The sequence below is a fragment of the Nicotiana tomentosiformis genome, chromosome 6 (genome assembly GCF_000390325.3).
Source record: "Nicotiana tomentosiformis chromosome 6, ASM39032v3, whole genome shotgun sequence".
Taxonomy (NCBI): domain Eukaryota; kingdom Viridiplantae; phylum Streptophyta; class Magnoliopsida; order Solanales; family Solanaceae; genus Nicotiana; species Nicotiana tomentosiformis.
Genome location: NC_090817.1, coordinates 147,520,885 through 147,533,990, shown reverse-complemented (window position 1 = coordinate 147,533,990; position 13,106 = coordinate 147,520,885). Strand labels below are relative to the sequence as shown.

At 34.9% G+C, this 13,106-nt stretch overlaps 1 protein-coding gene across 1 annotated transcript; it reads right to left on the bottom strand.

The window, feature by feature from the left end:
- Window positions 1–4,867: 4,867 nt before the first annotated feature.
- On the bottom strand, window positions 4,868–12,196 carry LOC104117654 (ARM REPEAT PROTEIN INTERACTING WITH ABF2-like). The gene is made up of 19 exons (XM_009628726.4): window positions 11,834–12,196; window positions 11,124–11,284; window positions 10,569–10,741; window positions 10,356–10,476; window positions 10,195–10,269; window positions 9,974–10,068; window positions 9,737–9,812; window positions 9,512–9,619; window positions 8,425–8,553; window positions 8,234–8,302; window positions 8,026–8,085; window positions 7,638–7,761; window positions 7,401–7,540; window positions 6,652–6,715; window positions 6,492–6,571; window positions 6,128–6,192; window positions 5,921–6,038; window positions 5,719–5,843; window positions 4,868–5,173 (listed from the first exon to the last, which is right to left on the bottom strand). Exons 1-19 carry the CDS (start codon window positions 12,069–12,071, stop codon window positions 5,086–5,088), a joined length of 2,109 nt encoding a protein of 702 aa, XP_009627021.1. The 5' UTR covers window positions 12,072–12,196; the 3' UTR covers window positions 4,868–5,085.
- Window positions 12,197–13,106: the final 910 nt, after the last annotated feature.

Genomic DNA, 13,106 nt, shown 5'->3' with positions numbered 1-13,106 from the left:
GGCATTCGAATATACAATCAATATAAACTCAATATAGTTATAATTTATAATAGTCACAGTTATGCATTAAGCCTTAAATATTTTTGCTGGAAACATAAGGCTCATTCCTCCGTATTGGATTTTTTTTGAAGTTCTTATAGTCTTTGAAATATAAGTGGTTATAGGTTATCTGCACATTTCCCCTAATTAATTTATTAAAATGTAAAAGTGATTGTATCATTTGAAAACAAAATGGCATATATCCTAACTAGCATTTTTGTTGCAGAGGAATTGTTTCAAGATTGAAATAGTTATATATGTCTTCTTGAAAGTTAATTTACTTATACCTATAATTATGAAGTAATAATATTTTAAAGGCTCGAGTGCGAGTCCTAGTGAATTTTGGCCCATTATGCCAAAGTTTGAGGGTAAGACAATGGGTTCAAGTCCCAACGCACTATGTTGATGAAAAGATGTTGGATTCAAGTTTTAACGCATTATGGCCTGGCATGCCTTTATATGGGTAAGGCATTGGGTTTGAGTCTTAATGCACCATATTGATAATAATAATAATAACTAAAGAAAAAATAATGTAATTTTCATGAAAAAGCATGAAGCTTGTCCCACTTGATTTGCTCCATTCTTGAAGTGAATGTGATAGCAGTGCATGATAAGTCTAAATAAAGACAAGTGGTTGACCAATGAATGTGGGCGTGCGAAAGGCCAAAATAATAATAGTTATCACTATGGTAATTATAAAAAGGGAGAAATTCTTTGAAGAGAATGTGACTTGTGATAAACATTGAGATTGCATACTCATTCATGAAAGTGAATGTGAAAATATATATATGATAAAGATTATGCATAATAATGTACTTGTGCATAGTTGGATAAATACTACAACTCACCTCTAAGGGAGGTTTGAGACAAAGAAAGATAATGAATATTATTGTGTAGTTACATAAATATATCATTGGTCGCATGCATATGATACGCCAAAATATATTTTGTCATGCCTTATGAAAGTTATTAAAAGCAAAATTAAAGCAAAAAAAAAAATTATTTTGCTTGTGATGATTTTGAACATTACAATTATTATGATATGATTCTCTTTGTGAAGGAGACATTCATTATATGGATGGTGTGATAAAAGATCTTGTAGTACAAAAACAGTTAAGAGTTCTGAAAGAACTAATTTGTTACTACCCGGATGAATGAAATTGTTCATAACATTAATATTGTAGTAAGTCTCAAAAGAAATATTTTGATTTATAAATATATTAGCCAAAGTGGTTGGCATATTGAGACTATAAATGAAAAGAATATTGAATATCTTTGTATTACTATAATCATACCGGGTGAATATAAAAGGTTACCTGACTTTTCTTTTATTTGTACTACACAAGTATAAGCATGATGATGCAATCACAAGCCACAAGTAAACTAGAGGTTTACTGAAATAAATATTAGTTGGCATGACCGGTTGACCATCTCGGTTCAATTATGATGCGAAAAAATTAATTGAGAATTACATTGGCATATATTGAAGAAATATAAGATTCTTCAAGAATTCTCTTGTGCTGCTTATTCTCATGATATACCAGTTAAGGTTAGGGATTGAATCCCTTGATTTCTGGAACGAATAAAAGGTGATAAATATATGGGGCCCAATCACCTTCCATGTGGACCGTTTACTATTATATGATTTTCATAGATGCATTTATTTTATGGTCACATGTGCATTTGTTATCAACTTGTAGTTTGGCTTTTGCAAGATTGATTGCTCAAATTATTAGAGCACAGTTCCATAATATAAATTATGATGATTTATCTTGATAATACTGGTTTAAATCCAAGTTGGTTTAGTAGAAATTGTATGCCTCCAATTATATCTAAACCATTGGTTATGAGAACAAAATTGCCAAAATAAAATTTGATATTTGATGTATTATTTAATATACAACAGCACTTGTAAGCATCTAGCCAAGTTATGATAAGTTCTCCCTATCACAATCGGTTCAGGGTCAGGAATCAAATAATTTCTATCTAGAAATATGAATGTGCTATATGATTTAATTGTTCCACCACAGTACACAAAGATGGATCTTCAAATAAGGCTAGGGATATGTGTTGGTGATCCCAACAATAGTGGGAGAAAATGGGCAGCTGAAAAAGTAATGCATATAATGAAATATTATGAGTACATCGAGATCCTCATACGAGAAAATGTGAACTTGAAGTTCAAGTGATAATTCATTTGCAAAATATTGCCGGGCGTATTTGCTGACCTAAAGCTAAATGTCATATTCAGCTGCTAATGCTCCAAATAAAATAAAGTCCATAATGAATAGAGTCCATGGCATGCATAAAGCATAATAGACTAATCGGTTCCAAAGATAAAACTCCTTGAAGAAGGAGAGGAGCAAATATTCAAGATGGTCATAATAAGGAGGCAAGTGCTCTAGAAGAGCACCACGACATAACACTTCATAAGACCTCATGGGAGAGGCTCAGGTACCTGAAAATAATAAGATAAAGAGATCTCAATAAGTTATGTCTTTATTGAATAATAGTAGAACCGATATAAAATGATCGTCGACGATATTGTTAATATAATGTAGCGCTCAATATTATTAATATTGACGAGGATCTTGAGCTCAAATCTGTCATGAAATTTGGACAGATAAATAATTGGCCAAATGAAAAATACGCAATGAAAATTGATTTCACATGAAAAATATGAAGTTGGACGGATAGTCCCAACACCTGAAAGTATAAAGCCAGTTGAGGTATAAATGTATTCTTGTGCGAAAAAAAAGAAGAAGGTCAAGTCGATAGACATAAAGACGACTTGTGTCACAAGAAGATTTGCAAATATCCTGGCATTGATTATATAGAGACATGTTCTCCTGTGGTGGATGTCGCCATTTCAGGTTTTAATCTGGCAATACAAGAAAAACGTGATATGCGTAAAATGGAAATCATTGAAGGATTTAAATTGTTCTGAAGCATATTAAGGTTTCCAAGTAATTTATTAAATAAAGCTTCAAAAATCCTTATACGGATTGAAACAATTAGGGCACATGTGGTATAATCGCCTAAGTAAGTACCTGTTGAAAGAAGGGTACAAGAATGATTCAATTTGTCCTTGTGTCTTTATAAAAAGATCTGGATCTAAATTTGTTATAATCACCGTGTATGTTGATGATTTAAATATCATTAGAACTCCTAGGGAGCTTCCTAAAGCAGTAGAGCTTCCTAAAGTAGTAGACTATCTAAAGAAAGAATTTGTAATGAAATCTTGGAAAGATAAAATTTTGTCTTGGTCTACAAATTGAGTATATGAAAGATGAAATTTTTGTCCATCAATCAACATACACTAAAATAATTTTAAAGCGATTTTATATGGATAAAGCACATCCATTCCGACCTCATGAAAATAATGAAGAGCTTCTTGGTCCCGACGTACCATATCTTAGTGCAATTGGTGCACTAATGTATCTTTCTAACACTAAAAGGTCTGACATAACTTTTTCAGTTAATGTCTTAACAAGATATAGCTCTGCTCCTACAAGGAGACATTGGAATGGAATCAAACACATATTGCGATATCTAAAAGGGACTATTGGTATGAGATTATTTTATGGAAACGATTGCAGTCCCGATCTTGTTGGTTATGCCGATGCTGGGTATTTATATGACCCACAAAAGGTTCGATCTCAAACAGGCTATGTGCTTACATATGGAGGCACTGCCATATCTTGAAGATCGACTAAGCAATCAATCGTGACTACTTCATCTAATCATGATGAGATAATTGCTATTCATGAAGCAAGTCGAGAATGTGTATGGTTGAGGTCTATAATACACCTTATTCGAGACAAATATGGTTTGAAGTGTGACAAACTACCCACAATTTTGTATGAAGACAATGCAACATGCATATCCCAGTTGAAGGGAGGATTCATAAAATGGAATAGGACAAAGCACATTTTACCAAAGTTATTTTTTACACATGATCTTCAAAAGAATGGTGATATCAATGTGCAACAGATCCGTTCAAGTGATAATATGGCTGATTTGTTCACCAAATCTCTACTGACGTCATCCTTCAAGAAACTAGTGTACAAGATTGGGATGCGAAGGCTCAAGGATGTGAATTGATGCTCTCATCAGGGGGAGTTAATACGCGTTGTACTTTTTTTTCCTTACAAGGTTTTGTCCCACTGGATTTTTCTTGCAAGGTTTTTAACGAGGCAACCAAAAGGCGTATTTCTAAATATGTGTACTCTTTTTCCCTCACTAGGATTTTTTTTTCTCATAGGTTTTTTTTTTCCTAATAAGGTTTTAACGAGGCACATTATCTATGGACATCCAAGGGGAGTGTTATAAGAAAAATCAAATTATGGTGGATGTCTACTCTTCCTCCATGATCTTCTCAAATGCTTAATGACATATTCAATGACATATTTCTATGCTTAATGACATATTCAATGACATATTTTTCTTCACTTTTCATGCCTATATAAAGGCCTTGTAATAGATAGGAAAACACACACAATTGAAGAAGAAAATCTCTTCCTTCTCTCTATCTCCATTTCTTGTTCATGTTTTACTAAATTGTTTTTATTTCATAACAACATGTCTTGTTCATGTTTTACTAAGTTGCTTTTATTTTATAACATGCTTGAAATTTTTTCTAAAGATTAATTGCTTTGTTAGATAATCAAATAAAAACTTTCGATTGTTTGTAAGCTCAACTTTTGTAAAACTTGAAACAAACGCCTAACCTTTTTATGTTTTCGGAAAGCCTCATGCTCGTATTGCTCTTTCTTTTTTCTTTTAACGACGTTCTTGTTGGATTATTCACAAAGGAACAGAAGTCCAATTATGCAAAATCAAAATAGAGGTGTAGGTCATTCAAAATGAAAAATATTTGTTGCAACTGAACTTTCTAAGCTACGTTAATAGTCGGAACAAATCTAGGATTGCACTCAATGAGGAATTACATTGGCTCTTGCAATTAGAGACGAGTGCAATTATACTTACTATACATTATACCTGTCTTACAATTAATCAAAAACCAAAAATGAATCTAAATCGACATCAGAGGTCAGCTTGAATTGGCCTGGTCAGCGCCCTTACAAAGTACGTACGTGTCTCAGGTAATATACGTTGAATCAAATGTGAATACCTACATGTAACGAGATTATATTTGGTTAATACACAATTACACACAATAAAATAAATTTTCTATCTTCTGACTAAAATATTATTCAGCTATTTCTATTTGAAAATCTGTATTTCCAACAAAAGGCGAAACTTCTGTGATAGAGCCTGACAGCTAATGCAAGTTAAGATGTGATCCCCAGCTCTCCTAACCCAACCCAACCAACCCGCCAAACCAAAGGAAGTGATAACAAGACCCCCAGTCAATAGTACGGGAAGAAACTTACCAATATCCAGTATTTACACCAAACCACGTGAATTTATCATGGTTAAGTATAAATTGAGATGAGAATACGCAACAATTAGTTATTGGGCAAGTGATGGAAATGTGTTAAAAGGCATATGTCATGCATTTATAGAATTGGTGTAAACACCAGGTGTGTAAGTTTTTTCCAATTTTATTATCATGAGATCATATAATAGTTTGTCCGCATGCGTATTTGTTTGGGATATGCTTTTTTTTTTATTCAAGGAATGACGAAATAAAAGGATAGTAGGAACTGGACATACCATGGCATGACGCTTAATTTGTCGAACTTTTCCAAAATGAATAGAATGCAAGCATTTCGTAATGACAAAGCATTAAAAGCCTCCGACAGCTCAAACATGAGAGAGACATTTTCCACAGAGATATCCTAGAGAAGATGAAAAATATCAGGGTAAAACACCGACACAAATTGCCCTCAAAAAACAAAAAGGTTCCAGAACTCACCTGTGCAATTGCATACTCGCATAGACGCTTAAGACCCTCTAGAAGATATTGATCTGCAGCCCTTAGAAGATCCTGTGCGACATCCATATTAACATCAACTGATCCAGTGTATATGTACCTGGAAGAAAGAAATTTCCTGTCTTTAATATTGGTAGATTTATTTGTACAAATCTGAATCCCAAAGACAGAAATTAAAGAGTATTGCACCTCATCATCAACTCAAAAACATTCCATGGAATGTTCGGAATCTCTATGTCTTTGGCATCTCTCTCCTGCAATGAATAGACCACAAATCATAAGAGTATTGTAGTCCACGTTTGTGCATTTGGCCAAGTCACAGAACACATGCTCACAATATTTCAAATAAAGATGTTTGCCTCTTAGCTATTCTCCTCTTGCAAAGACCATTTGATACCGTCAGTGTTAAATTTGTCCAAAGGGAAAGGTAATCCATAGAAAAACTTTGGGGCAAAAACTACTTTCCCTCTCGGGTTGCTAATGATCAAATTAACAACAAATAAAACCTAAAAAGTAAAACAACAAATTTTTTTAGGCCAAGAATTTGACTTACCCTGTAACCACCATCAAACATTGCTCGAAATGCATCAGACGAAGCAAGTAAACAAATTCTGTGGGCATAAAAACGTTTGCCTGATGGAGGACCACAGAAACAATAAAGACACAGCATGAAACAAAGAAGAAGAATATTTGAATCACAACACTGTTGCTACCTTCAACTAAAAATGTCACATCGGATAGAGTGGAATTATTTACATACTGCTCACCCAGATAGACCTGCATTGGGAAAATGCAAAAGGAGAAAATATGGAAAAGTGATACAGTATAGGGATCAAATAAATTGTCTAATTACTCCACTATGAATGGTTACAAGCAACATATATGTCAAGTAAGAAAGCAGACATAAAAACTAACAAACATGAAAAAGATCAGACAACATTTTTTTTTATAACTGAGAAATCCCCAAGGGCCAACGGCACACGGGTCGGACCTCAGTAAATAAAGGACCCGCATCTCTGCCCTTATCCAATTGAATAACAAGCTTTTGTCTGCGGCAGCATTCGAACCTGTGACGTGTGCCTAACCCGTGACAACATTTTATAAATTACTGAAGAAAGTGAACATCAAGTAAACATTTTATAAGTTTCAAGTCTTGAGGTAAGGCTAGCAAATGGTGGTTGACATATAAACTATAAACAGATAAAGCTTCAAGAATCACAATCAATGCTTAAATTTGAACATCATCAATCAGTTCAGGGAACATCTTTGAAAGGCTTGATGATAATACGAAGATAGCTTAAATGTTAATTCAATGTGAGAAAGCACTAAAGTGTAACAATGAAGAATTAATAGAAACCCATAAATGACTAAAAGACTATAACACTACTCGTGTTAGAACTTAGAACCAAAAACTAGAACAAAGACTTTGATACAGTAATTAGAATGAAACCACAGAACAAACCTGAGGAGTCGGAGATGGAGGAGCTGCATCGATCGGTGAAAGCGAGCTGGCTTTGTTAGCCAACTTGCATAAAGCTACAGAACCGTCTCTTTGGTGCTTCAAGTTTGTTGATTCTAGAAGCTCCAAAAGCAATTCTAATCCTACAAGAACATAGTCCACATAGTGGACATATTGTCACAGCCTAACCAACACCCCAAGAAAAATTGTTCCAAGTATCTGAATGGAACACATACATACCATTATTATCAATAAAAATTGTCTTTTGGTCATCTGGTGAACAAAGATGGGCAAGAGCCAGAGCAACTCGTTTTTGAATAACCTTTTCCCCAACACGCATCAAGTACAACAAATAGCCTAATACCTGCAAAGGAGGGCAAAAAGGTTTGAGATATAACCATCAGTAACCAATGAGACTTAACAAAGAAATTTGCCGTATTGAAGGAAAGAGAAAAAGAACTGGAAACTGGGGGATACAACACATATCATAGCTAGAAAAGACAAAAAAAAACTTGGCATGCATTAGCAAAAGAAATGCATTGGTTCAGTTCTTATACAAAACATGTGCTTCACTACCAACAAATGAAAGTTTGTATCAACAAATTCCCTGCTATAAATAGAAACTCACTCGTCCGTGAATCTTCTCTTCTAATCTTTTCAATGTCTTCGCTACACAATCTCTAGTTGGCTGAAAAATCATTGAACAATATCAAGGCTCATGGCAACAATAAAGAAGAATAATGAGAAAATCACTATAAGGCTATGAAATTGTTAGTCCTTTAAAAAATATGTTAGCACAAAATAGCAAAAACGAGAAAAAAAGAAAGGAATCATACTTGAACAATAAATTCTCCATCCTGAAGCATTTGAACACCTCCAACCTTTACAAGATCTGCAACATTATCCTATAGCAGAAAGTTGCACTAAGTCAAATGAGATGTAACACATCGTAACAAATTTAAAAAGCATGTAAAAACATGAAATCTGGGTACAATAACAAGATATATGATCGGATGAGAAGTAACACCTCGTTATCAGCAAGCCCATAAAGAGCAAATGCAGCATTATGTTGTAATGATCCATTTTTTGAATCAAGAAGCTTCAGTAATGGGATTATTCCACCGCAATGAGCAATACCAGCCTGATTGTGTGTGTCCTGTACATCATGGAACCAATAACTCCCAATCAACTAGAATCCACACACATAATTCTCAAATCATATGAACTCCTAAGAGAAAGAAAGAAAAGAAGAACCCAATGCTCTACCACATTCCAGCCGTACTGTACTACAGTTAAGAAAAGAAGAGCCACATGCTTTGGCCCTTCACGCATTTAATGATATATCACAAAATTAACATTATCCCCTGAGAATATTAGGATAAAATGTAACTTCCCAATTGAAAGGTGTTAATGCAAAATATCAATTTGCCGTTATCCGACAAGTTATACTACTTTAGGGACTCCTAGACATGTATATAATATTTCAAGACATGAAACCACTACTCACAAGCATGATTCCTTGTTTTACGTTACTCCTAAGTAACAAGTTCTTTTTAACAAGTGGGCAAGCCAATATACAAGATATTACAGCATCCTTTTTTATGAAACAAATCAAAAACAAGTATTCAAGTGTCACTCCATGATCTATCATCCAAAAATACAAGTCAATCATTCAACTAAACCTCAATCCTAACGGGTCGCCCATATGAATCCTCTGTAACCATTCTGCTCCATTAAGGCACAAGTGATGCCTATTCATCATCCGACATAGAAGTAAATCCAGAAAATAAATTCTTGAATGCTAAACTTGCTGAATAATCATAGAAACATGGTCTGCTGGAACCCCTACCAAGTATATTTTCTGGTATTATGTTTGATTGATAAAAGGGGTAAGCCCATGTAGAAAATCCCATGAGCATGTGTCATACTTCAAAAGAGACCTCAGTAATCATGAAAGGTAAATCCACGATCATCAACAATCATCACAAGTAATGCCAGAAAATAAATATGAATGGTAAGCTTACAGAATAAACTAGTAACACAACAGAAAAATTACTTGATAACCACAAGGAGACAAAATACCCTAAAGAAGCTCTGTAAGGATTTCAAGTCACCTGCGCCAACCTTCCCAGGGCAAAGGCTGACATTTCCCTTAGTTGAGCATCCGGAGATTCGAGCATCTCAATTAATGGTGGTACAGCACCTCTTTGCACAATGTGTATCTGGAAAACCATCGCAAAAGATTAAAGCATAACTCAGAATAAGTTTCTTTAAATGCTAATAAATCAAGAGTTTTACTCCTCTTTATGACATTAATAGAGTACAATAGTATCATCAACCTTACAGTCTGTGTCGGTTGCTGCAAATTGTCCAAGCAATAAAGCAGCTTCCCTTTGGCTCTCCGAACAGGAGGAACTATCATATAAAAACTTATCTTGAGATGCCATAAAGAGGAAAAGACAAAAGCGAAGCATATCACATCTAGGTCCATCTATGGAACTCTGCATATGATAAGCAGCTAGGAAGTAGAAGTTGTACATGACCAGCCACTCAAAAATTATAAGATCCAACTATACCTAAGTAACCCAATGACAGGTTGTAAAGCTCCAGCAAGAAGAACGTCCTTTTTGATATGTGGTGATGAGTGCACCAGATTTCCAATGACCCCAACCTGTCGTGTACAATTTTATTATGTCTAGCAATGATTACCACTCGAAGCATAGACACAACCTTATACTACTTAACTATAGAAACAAAAATAAAGCTAGTAATATGAAACTGTAAACCGATGCCTAACCGCTTCATAGTGTATAGCAGTATCTTCGGACCGCAGCATTAGAATAAGAATAGGTAGTGCATTGCATTCAACAATCTGAAATCAATTCGGAGAAATTATCCCATAGAACAGATAATGCAAGAAGTTCAGAGATAATTTTCATAAATCAGAAAGCTACTAGCCTGATTTTTGTTCTCATCATTTTTAAATGCCAAAGTTCGCAAGGCTCCTGCAGCTGCTCTTTGCACCTTTGAATCAACAAACTCAAGCAATTCAACAAGAGGAGGAATACCACCTTCAATCCTACACATACAAAATAGAGATGAAGAATGAAAAACATGTCTTTTTTTTTATTTTCTTAGAAGACCAAATTTTCAGAGAACAAAAAAACTAACCTGACTCGACTTTTGATGCTGCTATTTTCATGAGCAAGATTGGTGATTGCATCAGCTGCTCTCCGGATAACACCATTGACAGCACGAGAATTTTGTGCATTCCTGTGCCTCTTCAACAGATCCACAAGATGAGGCAGAGCTCCAGCATCAACAATGAGTTGCTGGTGCTCCGGCTGTCAGACACAGAAACAGTTAAAAACACCTCCATCTAAATTATTAACCAAAGAAGGACCATACAGGATAGACAAGAAATAGAAATTCCTGTTGAGAGACAACGAATTGTTAAGAAACACAAGTATTCAATTGTTCTGGTAACTGTCATCGTAAATGAAATCGTTCATCTTCTCAGTGGCAAGCCAAATTGTACAGGCAAATATGCAGGCAAAACCAAAGTACCAATTAAAGTGGAATGTATTCAGTAACAAAACATAGCTCCTATTGTATAAGCAAGCTCATTTATTCAATAACAGACCATAGCTCCTAATTCCTATTGCATAAGCAAGCTCCTCTATATAGCAAACATTGCCTTCTCATAAATACGATTTCAATACTAACTTTTATGGCAAGAAGCCCAAGTGTAAAAGCACTTCCTTTCTCGACCTCATGCTCATACGGCATCTCTCCACCATCTCCTTCAATCCCAAGGGACGGCACCTGAAGATGCTTCACCAAAGCTGGAACAGCACCACAGTCTACAACCACGTTCACAATTTCCTCTGCAACACAAAAATCCTCAAATATCAAAACCAAACTCTCCGTCCCAAACTGATTGAAATAAACCAATTCAACTCTCTGCATGTACATACTGATGTCTCTATCCAGACACGTTTGACACTCTACACTTTGCTGTATTCAAACCATAAGAATTTTGACTAACATTTGCAATGAATGTACTTATTCTCGATATCTAAGTCTAATTTTTCAGAAGAAAAAAAATCGAATCAATCTAATTAACTTGCAAAAATTAATTGAATTGACTCTCGAGAAGAAAAAATGCCAAACAGCTGAATTAACTCTACACTTCCCCATATTCAAACGAAGCGAATTTTACTAAACATTTATAATGAATTTTTTCATATAACACAATACTTTCGTGCAGTTTTTTGAAATCCAAGTTTACTTTTGTAGAAAATAAAAATTAAACTAGCAATCGGATTAAACTTCAAAAAATTAGTTGAATTAACTCTACATAAGTAGAAAAGTGCATGTACATGTAAAATTTCTGATCCGGTAGAAATGAAAAGGAAAACGAGATTTTGAGTTACCGTTCTTAGCTAGCTCGGAGAGAACGTGAATAGCACGTTTTGCGGAAGCTCGATCTGCTTCAGTTGAAGAAAAAGTAGATTCGAGAATCTCCACTTGCGTACGAACCTCAGGGGCGAGATCTTCATGAGAAGAGACTTTGCGATCGTCTTCGAAATCTTCGTCTAGCTTTCTCTTCAAGCTTCTTCTACTCCCGGAACTCGACGAAGATTGTTTGCTCCGCTTTGCCTGATTCTCCATGGGAGAGAGAGTGGATTGAGAGGAGTGGTGGTGCGTGGGAGAGTGTGACACAGTGCAATAAGTGTGTGTAGTGCGTGTGCGGGGTAGTTTAGGGATATAAATGTTACTGTGTTTCACTTGGAGTGGAAAAAAGTGACGGCGTTCCATTTTTTATTTTTACGTGGGACGGCGTTTTAGGAAAGAAGTTTTGAACATAATTTGCTCTCTCCCGCCATTATTTTCACAAACCCAAACCAACTCGTCTGGGCTGGTGAAGTTGTTGGGTGGGTTTTTTACATAAATAGCCCGGCATATTCATTGTTTATTTTTTTTAGTCACATATATATATATAGTTTATACATTGACTATACATAATTATACACATATAATATATATATTATATTCTTTCCGACTATTTTTAGTTTAAGTCGTTTGGTGGGCGGTTATTTGGATTAATTCTTATGGTCGGGTCGTAGACCTTTGACACCTTTCAAGTTTTTACTGTAGAAATAGGGCCCACTAGCCACTTTTCGACCTTGCCTTTGAAACATAACCAATGTCAATGTTCTGGACTCTGGAGTTTCACTTGTGAAGTTTAAAGCTTCAGGATATTGGCTATTTTCAACAATAGGGACTTAAAAGTGGCTATTTATGAATTTTACCCGTTTTACGTTATGATAATATAAACATTGTGTTTGTACATGAAAAGGTGAACTTTTAATTTCCAAAATACATTTTGGAACATTTTTTAAAACAAATGACATCTTATAGATCACGGAGTACAAAGTAACATCCACGTGACTAAATTTTGTTGGTCAACAATTGATGGATATAATGTACGCAGTGATAGACATGTATATGTCTAATGGTACGTAACTAAGTCGCTGTAAATAGCTATAGTTTTTTTATACCTCATTAAATTTTGTTTATGTGATCATTAAGTTTACATATATTTGCGTTCTATGCTTTGTTTCCCTTTTCTTGGCTTCATGGCTCCCACGATATTTGATCCTAAACCATTAATATCCTCAATCGTTCAACATAATTTGAGTTTCT

What these genes read in the sequence shown, in the direction of transcription:
- LOC104117654 (XM_009628726.4), bottom strand. Translation starts at nt 12,071, where the DNA reads ATGGAGAATCAGGCAAAGCGGAGCAAACAATCTTCGTCGAGTTCCGGG. An exon ending in ATGGAGAATTTATTGTTCAA is followed by an intron (nt 8,086 to 8,233) that starts GTATGATTCCTT and finishes ATGATTTTTCAG; the next exon opens with CCAACTAGAGATTGTGTAGC. An exon ending in GCGAGTATGCAATTGCACAG is followed by an intron (nt 5,844 to 5,920) that starts GTGAGTTCTGGA and finishes CATCTTCTCTAG; the next exon opens with GATATCTCTGTGGAAAATGT.